General features: G+C 55.2%; 3 protein-coding genes across 3 annotated transcripts; 2 read left to right on the top strand and 1 right to left on the bottom strand.

Annotated features, from left to right (window-relative positions):
- Positions 1-1,752: 1,752 nt before the first annotated feature.
- HER10_EVM0003486 (carbamoyl-phosphate synthase) lies at positions 1,753-8,846 on the top strand (the record flags this gene model as incomplete). The annotated part of the gene is made up of 4 exons (XM_035473161.1): positions 1,753-2,656; positions 2,710-5,174; positions 5,217-8,738; positions 8,790-8,846. The coding sequence occupies exons 1-4, from the start codon at positions 2,041-2,043 to the stop codon at positions 8,844-8,846; spliced, it is 6,660 nt and encodes a 2,219-aa protein (XP_035331355.1). The 5' UTR covers positions 1,753-2,040.
- Positions 8,847-9,519: 673 nt separating this feature from the next.
- On the top strand, positions 9,520-11,046 carry HER10_EVM0000302 (pyridoxamine 5'-phosphate oxidase). Its single transcript, XM_035470090.1, has 2 exons — positions 9,520-10,067; positions 10,262-11,046. Exons 1-2 carry the CDS (start codon positions 9,986-9,988, stop codon positions 10,978-10,980), a joined length of 801 nt encoding a protein of 266 aa, XP_035331133.1. The 5' UTR covers positions 9,520-9,985; the 3' UTR covers positions 10,981-11,046.
- A 39-nt stretch (positions 11,047-11,085) lies between these two features.
- On the bottom strand, positions 11,086-13,284 carry HER10_EVM0010517 (uncharacterized protein). Its single transcript, XM_035479974.1, has 2 exons — positions 12,423-13,284; positions 11,086-12,264 (listed from the first exon to the last, which is right to left on the bottom strand). Exons 1-2 carry the CDS (start codon positions 12,613-12,615, stop codon positions 11,498-11,500), a joined length of 960 nt encoding a protein of 319 aa, XP_035331800.1. The 5' UTR covers positions 12,616-13,284; the 3' UTR covers positions 11,086-11,497.

Consider the following 13,284-nt stretch of genomic DNA (forward strand, 5'->3'; position numbering starts at 1 on the left):
CACCAACTGACCACACCGCAGCGCAAATCTGCAGGCCCGGCAACAGCAAATTTCGCAAATTCCCTCGCATTGCACAAGCCTCACGAGTCAAGCCTCCACCTTGCCGGCCTGTGTTCTTGCTCCCATTTTTGGACTCTTTCGACCTTTTAAGTGCCAACTGGCTTAGCCAAGCATTCACGCTCCAGGCTCTTCCGAGACTAGTAAGCTTCCCTGCTTACAGCTACTGCGTAGTAAGCTGTCCTGCTTATTCGCAAAGCTAGTAAGCTGTCCTGCTTGGGGAGCCGCCCTGTCAGAGATGATGGGCTGGGTGAGATCCGTGGGGTTCATTAGAAGCGTCCAGTGGAATGTCCTCTTCCGTCACTTGACCTGCCTAGGTACTCACGCTACTACACTCAGTTGCCGTTTGTTTCAACTACTTAGTGAGAATATCACATTCCGATCAAGCAGTATAAGAGACAAGTATGGCACGTGCAAGTACGTCAAGTCATCCGCATTATCCGTTCCTTAATCCAAGGTGCCGAGAGTTTCTCCAAAGATGGTATCTGATGAGGGGCTGGACTCGAATTGGCGCCGTGTAAAACGCAGAGCATGGGTTTAAACCCCACCGTTTTTTTTTTTTTTTTTGTCGCGACAGCTTATTTACTCATTGAGGCGAGATACATGTGCGTAATACTCTACCAGTGGCTATTGCCAATCTGGATTTTCTCACGGCGAATTTTCAAGCATAGAACTAGGGTGTGATTATTCAGAGTGAAACTTTTTGGTAAGCAAGGTATTCAGACATTGCGAGGTCTCGATGAATCCAAAGCATTTTCCAGTCCGGGGGTTGGTTGTTGCCCCAGCTGCCCATACCTACCCCAAATCGAGAGGAATGCCCCGCCAAAAACTCAGCACCGGCATCGGCGATGGCCAGGTGAAAACAGGTGAGGGCTGTTCTCACCTTGCCCGGTGTGCGCAGGTCAAAATCGGATTTTCCACTCATGGTCAATAACATGGCAGTGAATTCGTAGTAAGCTTACGAGCCAGCACACACCTCAATGCTTCAAAAGAGCCACGGCTACTAAACGCTTACATACAAGCCCAAGACCCAAGGTATGCTCTCGAAGTAGATCACCACATCGATCGCAAGGTATCGATTTGCGAGGTTATTTGGGGGACGTACTATTGCGAGTAGCCTGGTCCATTCCAATCGTAGACTCGGCCAATTTTGGAAGTGATTCACAAGCGGCCGGTCCACTCGTGGCCAGCCACCGTTCTCTCACAGCTTTAGGTTCTTACCACTGGCCACTCAAGCTAGGTGAATTTGAGGTGAGGAAAGAAATTTCTGCAGGGACAAGACTGACAAAATTCTGCAACCTCAGCCATCCGGGCGGGCTGTTGGTGGCATTGGTGAATTTTGGTGCTGGTGACGCGGGGCTAATTCCCCCGCCCTATGGCTAGAAGCGGCAATGAACCAAACCTACCGCCATTTTCTGCCACTTTCTGCCCACTTGGTAGATGGCGCTAGACCTTTGATAACTGACCGCCTGCGATTTCGGTGAAGCACAAGCCGTATTTTTTCAGTTGCAGATCTGTGTCAACGTAGCCGGGACTCCACCGTCCAGGGATTGTGCCTGTATCATTGGTCAATCCACTCTTAAATTCCTCCCCCAGCGAGGGAAGGCCCTGAGCATGGAGGAGGGGGGTAACCAGATGAATTTTTTTTTTTCTCACTGTCAGAGCAAGGTAAAAGTCTTTGGGTCCTGCCGTTTGGCTCTTCTTCTCTTCCTTCTCTCTTTTTCCTTTTTTCTTTCTCCGACAATGGTTGTCTAGAAACTCGCATAACTTCCCCAAGATCTATCGTGGCAGATGATCGCTGGGAAGCTCCAGAACCAACCTACGAGACTCTTTTGACGAGCTCGCTGCTGTCACTTTCTCTAGCACTTCTTTCTTTCACATCGTTGTTGCTTTAGACCCTCTTCCCTTTGAGAGTTTCTTCACCCGTCAATTCTCTCTGTGCCCCGCATCACCCAGAAGAAACTCCTCCTTCCACAACCGAAAATGTCGCCCACCGTCTACCCCCCGGCTGCGGCCCGCATTGTCGGCTCCGATGACGAGGGCCTCATGGCTCTGGAGCTGCCCGATGGCACCGTCTACCAGGGTTACAGCTTCGGTGCCCAGAAGAGCATCGCCGGAGAGCTCGTTTTCCAGACCGGAATGGTGGGGTATCCGGAGTCGGTGACAGACCCCTCGTACCGTGGCCAGATCCTGGTTATCACCTTCCCTCTGGTTGGCAACTATGGTGTCCCTTCGCGGGAGACCGTTGACGAGCTCCTGGGCGACCTGCCCGCTCACTTCGAGTCGTCCCAGATTCACATCGCCGGTCTCGTCGCCCACTCCTACTCGGGCGAGGACTACTCCCACTTCTTGGCAGAGTCATCACTCGGTACCTGGCTCAAGGAGCAGGGCGTCCCCGCCATCTACGGCGTTGACACCAGACAACTCACAAAGTACCTGAGGTCACAGGGCAGCACCCTCGGCCGCTTGTTGTTGCAAAAGAAGAACCTGACCAACGGCACCGCCAACGGTCACGTCAATGGTGTTGCGTCTTTCTCCATTGAGGACTTCCAGGCCGTCGACTGGGTGAACCCCAACGAGAAGAACCTCGTAGCTGAGGGTGAGTTCCATCAACAGCTCTCTACTTCGACTTTGACTGACTCTCTATTCTAGTCTCAATCAAGGCTCCCAAGCTGTACAAGCCTCCTTCGAGCGTTGCCGTTAAGAAGCACCCCTCCGGCCGACCTATCCGCGTCCTGTGCTTGGATGTCGGTATGAAGTACAACCAGCTGAGGTGCTTCCTCAAGCGCGGTGTCGAGGTCCTGGTCTGCCCCTGGGACCACGATCTGGTCAAGCAGGCCGGCGAAGAGTACGATGGTCTCTTCCTCTCCAACGGTCCCGGTGACCCGGCCATGCTGGAGAAGACCGTCAAGAACATCCAGGCTGCCATGGACAAGACCAAGACTCCCGTCTTTGGTATTTGCTTGGGACACCAGCTGCTCGCCCGTGCCTCCGGTGCCAGCACCGAGAAGATGAAGTTCGGCAACAGAGGCCACAACATCCCCTGCACAAGCATGATCTCCGGAAAGTGCCACATCACCTCCCAGAACCACGGTTTCGCCGTCGACTCAAAGTCTCTGACGGCTGACTGGAGGGAGCTTTTCGTCAATGCCAACGACGGCAGCAACGAGGGTATTGCCCATCTGTCCAAGCCTTACTTCAGTGTGCAGTTCCACCCCGAGAGCACACCCGGTCCTCGCGACACCGAGTACCTCTTTGATGTCTTCATTAGCACCATTGAGGAGTGCGCCGCCGACCCCAAGGCGCTCAACGCCCCGGTCAAGTTCCCCGGTGGCACCATCGAGGAGAACGAGCGTCTTCACCCCCGCGTCCACCCCCGCAAGGTCCTCATTCTGGGCAGTGGTGGTCTCAGTATTGGACAGGCCGGAGAGTTCGACTACTCTGGCTCCCAGGCCATCAAGGCTCTCAAAGAGGAGGGTATCTACACCGTTCTCATCAACCCCAACATTGCGACGATTCAGACCTCCAAGGGTCTTGCCGACAAGGTGTACTTTCTTCCCGTCAACGCAGAGTTCGTCCGCAAGGTCATCCAGTACGAGAGACCCGATGCCATCTACGTCACCTTTGGTGGACAGACTGCTCTGTCAGTCGGTATCCAGCTGAAGGACGAGTTCGAGGAGCTCGGTGTCCAGGTCCTTGGTACCCCCATTGATACCATCATCACCACTGAGGATCGTGAGCTCTTTGCTCGCAGCATGGACTCCATTGGCGAGAAGTGCGCCAAGTCTGCTTCTGCAAGCAACATTGACGAGGCCATGTCTTGTGTCAAGGACATTGGCTTCCCCGTCATTGTCAGAGCCGCCTACGCTCTTGGAGGTCTCGGCAGTGGTTTCGCCAACAACGAGGCCGAGCTCATGGATCTCTGCAATAAGGCCTTCGCCGCCAGTCCCCAAGTGCTTATCGAGCGCAGTATGAAGGGCTGGAAGGAGATCGAGTATGAGGTCGTTCGTGATGCCCAGGATAACTGTATCACTGTGTGCAACATGGAGAACTTCGATCCCCTTGGTATTCACACCGGTGATTCCATCGTTGTCGCTCCCTCCCAGACCTTGTCTGACGAGGACTACAACATGCTCCGCACTACCGCTGTCAACGTCATTCGCCACTTGGGCGTCGTCGGAGAGTGCAACATTCAGTATGCCCTGAACCCCTTCTCTAGGGAGTACTGCATTATCGAAGTCAACGCCAGATTGTCGAGATCCTCTGCCCTTGCTTCCAAGGCTACCGGATACCCCTTGGCTTTCATCGCCGCCAAGCTTGGTCTCGGCATTCCCCTGAAGGACATTGCTAACAGCGTCACCAAGTCCACCTGTGCTTGCTTCGAGCCTTCCCTGGATTATGTCGTCGTCAAGATGCCCCGTTGGGACTTGAAGAAGTTCACCCGCGTCTCCACTCAGCTTGGATCTTCCATGAAGAGTGTTGGTGAGGTCATGAGCATCGGCAGGAGCTTTGAGGAAGCCATCCAGAAGGCGATTCGCGCCATCGATTTCCACAACCTGGGCTTTAACGAGACCGAGGCTTTGATGTCTATCGATGACGAGCTGCAGACTCCTTCCGACCAGCGTCTGTTCGCCATTGCCAACGCTATGCACTCTGGCTACACCGTCGACAAGATCTGGGAGCTTACCAAGATCGACAAGTGGTTCCTGAACAAGCTCAAGGGCTTGAGCGACTTCGCCAAGAACATGACCAACTACACCACCAGCGACATCTCCAAGTCTCCTGCCATTCTCCTCCAGGCCAAGAGACTCGGTTTCTCTGATCGTCAGCTCGCCAAGTTCTGGAGTTCCAACGAGATCGCTGTGCGATCTCTGAGACAGGAGGCCAGCATCATGCCGTTTGTCAAGCAGATTGATACCGTTGCTGCTGAGTTCCCTGCTCACACCAACTACCTCTACCTGACCTACAATGCGACCGAGAGCGATGTGTCCTTTGATGACCACGGTATCATGGTCTTGGGATCTGGTGTCTACCGCATTGGTTCTTCCGTCGAGTTCGACTGGTGCTCTGTTCGCGCTATTCGCACCCTGCGCCAGGATGGCTTCAAGACTATCATGGTCAACTACAATCCGGAGACCGTCAGTACCGATTACGACGAGGCCGACAAGCTCTACTTTGAGAACATCAGCTTGGAATCCATCCTCGACATCTACCAGCTGGAAGGCGCTGGTGGTGTCCTCGGTGCCATGGGTGGACAGACCCCCAACAACATTGCTCTGCCGCTCCACCGCGCTGGCATTAAGATCCTTGGTACCTCTCCTGAGATGATTGACAACGCCGAGAACCGCTACAAGTTCTCTCGTATGTTGGACACCATTGGTGTTGATCAGCCCACCTGGAAGGAGTTGACCAGCTTCGACGAGGCCAAGAAGTTCTGCAACGCTGTCTCCTACCCCGTGTTGGTGCGACCTTCTTACGTCCTCTCGGGTGCTGCGATGAACACTGTCTACTCCGAGCAGGATCTCGAGAACTACCTGGCCCAGGCTGCCGAGGTTTCCCGCGAGCACCCTGTCGTTATCACCAAGTACATTGAGAACGCCAAGGAAATCGAGATGGATGCTGTTGCCAAGGACGGTGTTGTCATTGGCCACTTCATCTCTGAGCACGTCGAGAATGCTGGTGTTCACTCTGGTGACGCCACTCTCATCCTGCCCCCTCAGGACTTGGAGCCCGAGACCATTGCCAGAATCGAGGAGGCAACTCGCAAGATTGGTGCTGCTCTGAACGTCACTGGTCCCTTCAACATTCAGTTCATCGCCAAGGACAACGACATCAAGGTCATCGAGTGCAACGTTCGTGCCTCTCGATCGTTCCCCTTCGTTTCCAAGGTCATGGGTGTCGACATGATTGAGATGGCCACCAAGGCCATCACTGGCAAGCCGTTCGAGGCCTACCCTGCTACCGATATCGCCCCCAACTGCGTCGGTGTCAAGGTTCCCCAGTTCAGTTTCTCCCGTCTTTCCGGCGCCGACCCCGTCTTGGGTGTAGAGATGGCTTCCACTGGTGAAGTTGCTTGCTTCGGTGTCGACAAGTACGAAGCCTACCTCAAGGCTTTGATGTCCACCGGATTCAAGATCCCCAAGGCCAACATCCTTCTGTCCATCGGTTCCTACAAGGACAAGAAGGAGATGCTGCCCGCCATCGACAAGCTTGCCCGCCTCGGCTACAAGCTGTTCGCTACTGCTGGTACTGCCGACTTCCTTCAGGAGCACAACATCCCTGTTCAGTACTTGGAGGTTCTCGCCAACGAGCAAGAGGACCAGCGCTCCGAGTTCTCTCTCACGCAGCACTTGGCCAAGAACATGATTGATCTCTACATCAACTTGCCTTCCAACAACAAGTACCGCCGTCCTGCCAACTACATGAGTAAGGGTTACCAGACCAGACGTATGGCCGTCGACTACCAGGTTCCTCTGGTCACCAACGTCAAGAACGCCAAGATTCTCGTTGAGGCCATTGCCCGCCACTTCGGACTCGAGGTCGGCAGCCGCGACTTCCAGACCAGCCACCGCACCATCTCTCTGCCTGGCTTGATCAACGTCGCCGCCTTTGTACCTGGTATTGCTACTGCCGGAAGCAAGGATCTCAAGGGTGTGACCAAGGCCTCGCTCTCCGCCGGTTTCAGCATGGTCCGCATTATGCCTGTCGGAGTCGATGGCTCAATCACCGATGCCGTCAGCCTGAAGGTCGCCCAGCAGAGCAGCAAGCAGGGTGGATTCTGCGACTTCAACTTCTCCGTCACTGCCACCTCTGACAACTCTGACCGCATCAGCCACGTCACCGGTGAGGTCGGATCGCTCTTCATCCCCTTCAACCACTTGTCTGGAAACATCAGCAAGGTCGCTGCCGTGACTGCCCACTTTGACAAGTGGCCCGCGCACAAGCCCATTGTCACTGATGCCAAGCTCACCGACCTGGCTTCCATCCTGCTCCTGGCCAGCCTGCACAACCGGAGAATTCACGTCACCTCGGTCTCCACCAAGGACGACATCAAGCTCATTGCTCTTAGCAAGGCCAAGGGCTTGAAGGTCACCTGCGACGTGTCCATCTTCTCCCTGTACCTCTCGCAGGATGACTTCCCCGACTGTGCTCTGCTCCCCACCAAGGCCGACCAGAACGCTCTCTGGGCTCACCTGAGCACCATCGACGTCTTCTCCATTGGCAGCTTGCCTTACCAGCTTGCCAGCTCTCTGGGCAAGACCGCCGATCCTTCCGTTGGCATTGCCGACGCTCTGCCCCTGCTCCTCACTTCCGTTACTGAGGGCAAGCTGACCGTCGACGACATCAAGGCTCGTCTCTACGACAACCCCAAGGAGATCTTTGAGCTCCACGAGCAGGTTGGAACCAGCGTCGAGGTTGAGATTGACCGTCCCTACGCCGTCCACAACACCAACGGCTGGTCTCCCTTCGCTGGCCGCACCATGCGCGGTTCCGTCCAGCGTGTGACCTTCCAGGACCAGACCGTCTGCCTGGATGGCGAGCTGCTGGCTCTGCCTGCTCTTGGCAAGGACATGTCCACTCACGGTGCTCTGCCCATGTCCCCTGCGATCAAGCCCCAGCTGCAGTCTTTGACCAACCCTGACAGCCCTCGCGACCGTCGCCCGTCGCTGTTCAACACCTCCAGGCCCACCAAGCTTCGTCCCACCGACGGCTACCTGCCCAACAAGAGCAACAGCGGCTTCGAGGACCTTGGTCTTCCCGCCCCTCTCCACCCCGCTGTTGGCTCCAAGCTTCAGGACCTCCTGTCGCAGCCCTCGTCGTGGAAGAGCCACAGCTGCCTGTCTGTCAGCCAGTACACCCGTGCTGACCTTCACCACCTCTTCACTGTGGCTCAGCAGATGCGCCTGGGCGTCCAGCGCGAGGGTGTCTTGAACGTTCTCCGCGGCCGGGTCCTGTGCACCTTGTTCTACGAGCCTTCGACCCGCACTTCTGCCTCCTTCGATGCCGCGATGCAGAGACTTGGCGGCCGCACCGTCGCCATTGCCACCTCTCAATCCTCGGTGCAGAAGGGCGAGTCCCTGCAGGACACTCTGCGCACCCTCGGTTGCTACGGTGACGCCGTTGTGCTCCGCCACCCTGACGAGCACAGCGTGGAGATCGCTAAGAGATACTCTCCCGTTCCCGTCATCAATGGAGGCAACGGCAGCAAGGAGCATCCTACTCAGGCGTTCCTTGATCTCTTCACCATTCGTGAGGAGCTCGGTACTGTTCAGGGACTCACCATCACCTTCGTTGGTGACCTGCTCTACGGCCGCCCTGTCCACTCCCTGATCTACCTTCTCCGCGACTACGGTGTCCAGGTTCAGCTTGTCTCTCCCAAGGGACTTGCTCTGCCTACCGATGTGCGCAACTTCTTGGTCGAGTCCGGCCAGCTCCTCTGCGAGTCTGAGGAGCTTACTCCCGAGATCCTGGCCAAGAGCGACGTGCTCTACTGCACTCGCGTCCAGAAGGAGAGATTCCCGACGGTGGAGGACTACGAGAAGGTCAAGAACTCGTACCGCATCGACAACCGCACCCTCAAGTCGGCCAAGAGAGACATGTGCATCCTGCACCCTCTCCCGAGAAACGAGGAGATTGCGCCCGAGGTTGACACTGACCAGCGTGCGGCTTACTTCAGACAGGTAAGTCCCTTGACCCCTGAGGTTTGAACAGAATGCTGACAATTTGCACAGATGAGATATGGTCTGTACTGCCGCATGGCTTTGCTTGCGTTGGTTATGGCACCATAGAGATGACATTTTCTTTTGGCTTTCTTTCCTAATTGTACGGGGAACTTGGACATGAGGAAAAGAAAATGCACACGTGCAAAAAAGTTTTTAGAACAGTATGGTGTTTTGGGTTTTCGGGCTTTTTTTTTCATTTTTCATCGGGATGATAGCATAGACACACACACACAAAGTAGGAAGCAACTATTCCTCAAAACTGGCGTATAAGAAAGCGCGCCGTCAAGACGTCCGTTGTTTGGCTCGCGCCATCACGACGTCGTGGTGTAAGAGGGATTACATGTTTTTATTTGGGTTTAGAGGTGTTTTGGGTAGTGCGTATAGTGCGTTGCGTTCGCTGCGTTTGTTGCGTACGTTGCGTATCTTGCGTACCTGGATGACGTTTGTTTACGATATGATACCCCCTACCCGTCGTATGTACGGAATGAAATACGTTTGTTTGGTCTGTTGCGTTATGTGTGTGTCTTGCGTGTATGTGTGTTTGGTGTGTATTCTATTGTTTATGTGTGATGTCTCTCAATGTGTAGTCATCAAGTGGTCCGATCGGGGGACTGATGTGCTGGGCTGATCCCTGCTCCGCACATGAGCTCCGCAATGTGGGTGTTCTGCGCGCTGCGCGGCTGCGCCTACCTACATACAATCCGATGTCTGGGTGTTTGAGTGCCTAGGTGTGTGGGAAGGGGAGAAGAACGGGTGGAACATTCTGCGGCTGTCCACCCTCAGCAACGTGCTCCGAGAATGTGGGGCGTTTTTGTAGCTCGCGGTGCCCCTCACTCCAAATGCAAGCATCATGAGAGGGAAAGTTACCAAGTCATGACATGACGCTGCAACCGCTTTTTTTTTTTAAACGCGTAAATCACCTCACCCTTTACACGCTGGTCTACACACATCAAACACACCGCATCAACTTACTCTCGACATTCTGCGTACCTCAGCGCCAAGTTCCAGGCTGCAATTGATCTGAACGTCAATCCTAGCATTTCCTCGTGAGTTGCTTTTCATAGAGTCACGAGACAATCAATCTTCTTCTGCCCGTATTCTCCATCAGCTGACGGAAGTTGTGTAATAAGGAAAGCTCTGGTAAACGAGACCACCCACCCACTCACTCACTCACTACCTTGCGGTGAACTTTTGACTGCTCGCATATGAGGCCCGGCTTCGCTTATAGATTCTCGAGATCGCTCAAGATGGCTCTGCACCCGCCTCCCGAGAGCGAGAAGCTCATTTGTAAGTTCTCACCACTGCTCTCTGCATAGCACGGCTTCCCTGGGTTGTAGAGGCACGATGAGGAGTAGAAAGGCCGGATCACCGGATCACTGGATGATGAAGACGCCGAAAAGAAAGGCCCTCATCTCACTTCCATCCTCTTCATCTCATCACGCCACCCCTCTCACCACAGAACACCAAAGCTAACATCAAAGTCGCACCCGCCGGCTCCTCCCAAAACACCCGCGCAGACCAATTCACCCTCGGCCGCCTCTCCCTCCCCTCCCTGCACCCGACCTCGCCAACCCGCCAATTCAACACCTGGTTCACGGCAGCCCAACAAACCCACGCCGTCTCCCACCCGGAAACCTGCACCCTCTCCACCGCCTCTCTCCCGTCCGGCCGCGTCTCCGCCCGCATGGTCTACCTCAAAGAGCTCGACGCCAAGGGCGGCTTCGTAGTCTACACCAACCTCGGCACCTCCCGCAAAGCAGCCGACCTCGCCTCCAACCCGCACGCGAGCCTGACCTTCTGGTGGGAGGCGCTGCAGAGGCAGGTGAGAGTCGAGGGCAGGGCGGAGAGGTTGAGTAGGGAGGAGAGCCAGGTGTACTACGACACCCGCGTGCGCGGGAGCCGGATCGGGGCGTGGGCTTCGCGGCAGAGTCAGGTGCTGGAGCCGCAGGAGGGGGTGAGGGGCGAGGAGGGGGGGGAGGACGATGGGAGGGCGCAGTTGGAGGGGTGGGTGAAGGAGGTGGAGGAGCGGTTCGAGGGCCAGGAGACGATTCCGGTGCCCGAGTTCTGGGGCGGGTTGAGGATCGTGCCGGAGAGGGTTGAGTTCTGGCAGGGGAGGGATAGTCGGCTTCATGACCGGTTTGTGTATGACAAGGTGGATGGCGAGGAGGATAAGTGGACGATTAACAGGTTGAGCCCTTAGGCGGTGATGGGGTAGTTGATAGGTTAGACATGTGAACTCTGGTTGTTGTTGCAGAGTCAAAACAGCATCACTCATTATACCAAATCACGACGAGGGAACACTGTGTGAAAGTGAGAAATTGAATGCTGTCTTTCCAGGACTACATTACCAAATAGGGTATGATAAAAAGATGAACCATGATTTCCAGTGTCGCGACCCTGATCCCAAAACCCCCATCCGGTAAACCCCTTATCCACCATATACGCCAGCCCAGTTGATCGCTCAAGAAAAATTACAAGATGCGTAACCCGTCGAGCCCTCGTCGAGGCCGAGGTTTTGGTATCCTAAAAACGTTCAAGCTTTGGAAAAAAATGATGTCGCCCCCTCAGTATACAATAAGCCAGAGAGACTTATGCAAATGTGCGAAATATCCTCTCGGAATCCCACAGGGCATGCGAATCAACCATCATGACAATCAAACAAAAACGCTCGCTCGCTGATTGTCCCGTCGTCCCTTTTTGTTTTCCATCTTCGTTCCTCAAAACTCTTCGCCGACTGGAGACAGACCCATGTCGTTGCCGGAGAAGGTCAGGGACATGTAATCCCCGCCGAATGTCGTCTTCTCGAGAGCCGCACGCACTTCGTCACCAAACGACTCGGCCTCAGACTTTGGCGTGTCGACGGGCGTCAGCTGCAGGCCCAGACCAATCACGGCGGTACCGATCGTCATGCTCTTGCTCTTGCTGTGTCCCATCTCGTGGGGTTGGACGGGGCGGGCCGAGTTATAGTGCCGTGCGGCCAGCTGCATGTCAACCATGGTATCGGCGAGCAGATCCTCATCGTCGACCAGGGGCTTGATGCGGTAGTTGAGGTTCTCGCAGATGCAGCGTTCCGTCACGTTGATCTGCTCGCACGACCAAGTGTCCTTGCCCCAGTTTGACGAATAGTATGACGTCGAGTCGTGGCAGTCGTCGGTGAATTTGGCGGCGATGATGAGGGCAGATAGGATAATAAGCTCGGGCTGGACCGAATCGATGTGCAGCTGCTGCTGACGGCGGCGATCGAGGAGCGGGCTGTGGCCAAGAGTGTGGCGTTTGTTGTAGGAAGAACCGTCGACGAGCAGGGGGCACTGCAAGCGCCAGCTCAGGGCGAACTTGGAGTTGAGAGAGTCGAGGATGCAGACGGCCAAGGCAATGGTCTCGAGCGGGAGGCCGGACCGGCTGAGCATGGCCTGTACCAGAGGCACCGACGGGGTCGTGAGGGAAGCTGACGTGGGAACGAGGTTGACGAGGTGGATGGCGGGGCCTGCAAGCGCGCGGAGGTTAGCATTACATTGCATATAATATATTGCATTTGGAGCATGCCCATCGAACGAACGAGCGTTGGAGCAAGACGGGGTAAAGTGTGTAAGGGTTGCCCAAGCTCTCCCCCCATCCGTCATCACGTAATTCGGCTGCACGTACCAAGGAACTTTTCTTGCAGAATGTCGCCTTCTTCCAAAGCCGTTTTCGGGCTCTGGTGGGCGGAAGAATTCCTGGATGAAGGTGGCGGGGTGGGAAGGTTGGAGAGGGGTCGGTAGGTGAAGTAGGCGTCCTCGGCTCCGTATTCGTCGTCCGAGTAGTCGGTGTTCTGGACCTGTCTCGCCATGTTGCCCATCTTGTCGTTGTGTCTCGTGCCCGCGGCTCTGATTATTGAGTCTGGTAGTAGTTGTTTGTATTGGAATGTGTGTGTATGCGAAATTGTTTCTGTTTTACAACAGTGACAATAGCGGAACGGGTAGAAAATTATCTGTTGGTGGATCGTGTCGGTCGTGGGTGGTAAACGTCGTAAAAGCCAACTCTTCCTGTCCTCGGTCCTGAGCAGTAGGGGGTGCTGCTCATATTCGTATGCAGCTTGTAGTCGGGTGTGTGATTAGGGCAGTAGCTCGTACTCGGTCGTAAGGGGATGATGTGATCACGCAACGTCGGGTTGGAGAGGTGAGTAGGAGAGCACAAGGAGAGAGGCTTGGATGAGGTGGGAGGTCGGGGTGGTATATGTAGTGAGATAGGTGGATGATGGATGGTGGATGATGGACGGGCGTGGTGGGATTGGATTTGGGATTGGGATTGCCAGGTCCGAGTACATGCTCCGTACCTAGTAGCAATGGGTGTATCCGTACATCAGAAAGGGGCTTCGAACTTGGACACAGACACAAAGAGACAGGATCCCAGATGGCGTTGCTGGTAAGTTATGCAGGGTTCATAAAGCGAAGTAAGGCTGAGTCGGGTTTGGGAAACGAGTCGCGAGGAGCGGGAAGATGGACGGGCGGGCTGAGCTAGAGCCTGG

Source organism: Colletotrichum scovillei (assembly GCF_011075155.1).
Source record: "Colletotrichum scovillei strain TJNH1 chromosome Unknown Contig00007, whole genome shotgun sequence".
Taxonomy (NCBI): domain Eukaryota; kingdom Fungi; phylum Ascomycota; class Sordariomycetes; order Glomerellales; family Glomerellaceae; genus Colletotrichum; species Colletotrichum scovillei.

Coding starts and splice junctions, on each gene's coding strand:
- HER10_EVM0000302 (XM_035470090.1), top strand. CDS start 9,986: ATGAGGCCCGGCTTCGCTTATAGATTCTCGAGATCGCTCAAGATGGCT. Junction 10,068..10,261: donor CGAGAGCGAGAAGCTCATTT/GTAAGTTCTCAC, acceptor CTAACATCAAAG/TCGCACCCGCCGGCTCCTCC.
- HER10_EVM0010517 (XM_035479974.1), bottom strand. CDS start 12,615: ATGGGCAACATGGCGAGACAGGTCCAGAACACCGACTACTCGGACGAC. Junction 12,265..12,422: donor TCTGCAAGAAAAGTTCCTTG/GTACGTGCAGCC, acceptor GCGCGCTTGCAG/GCCCCGCCATCCACCTCGTC.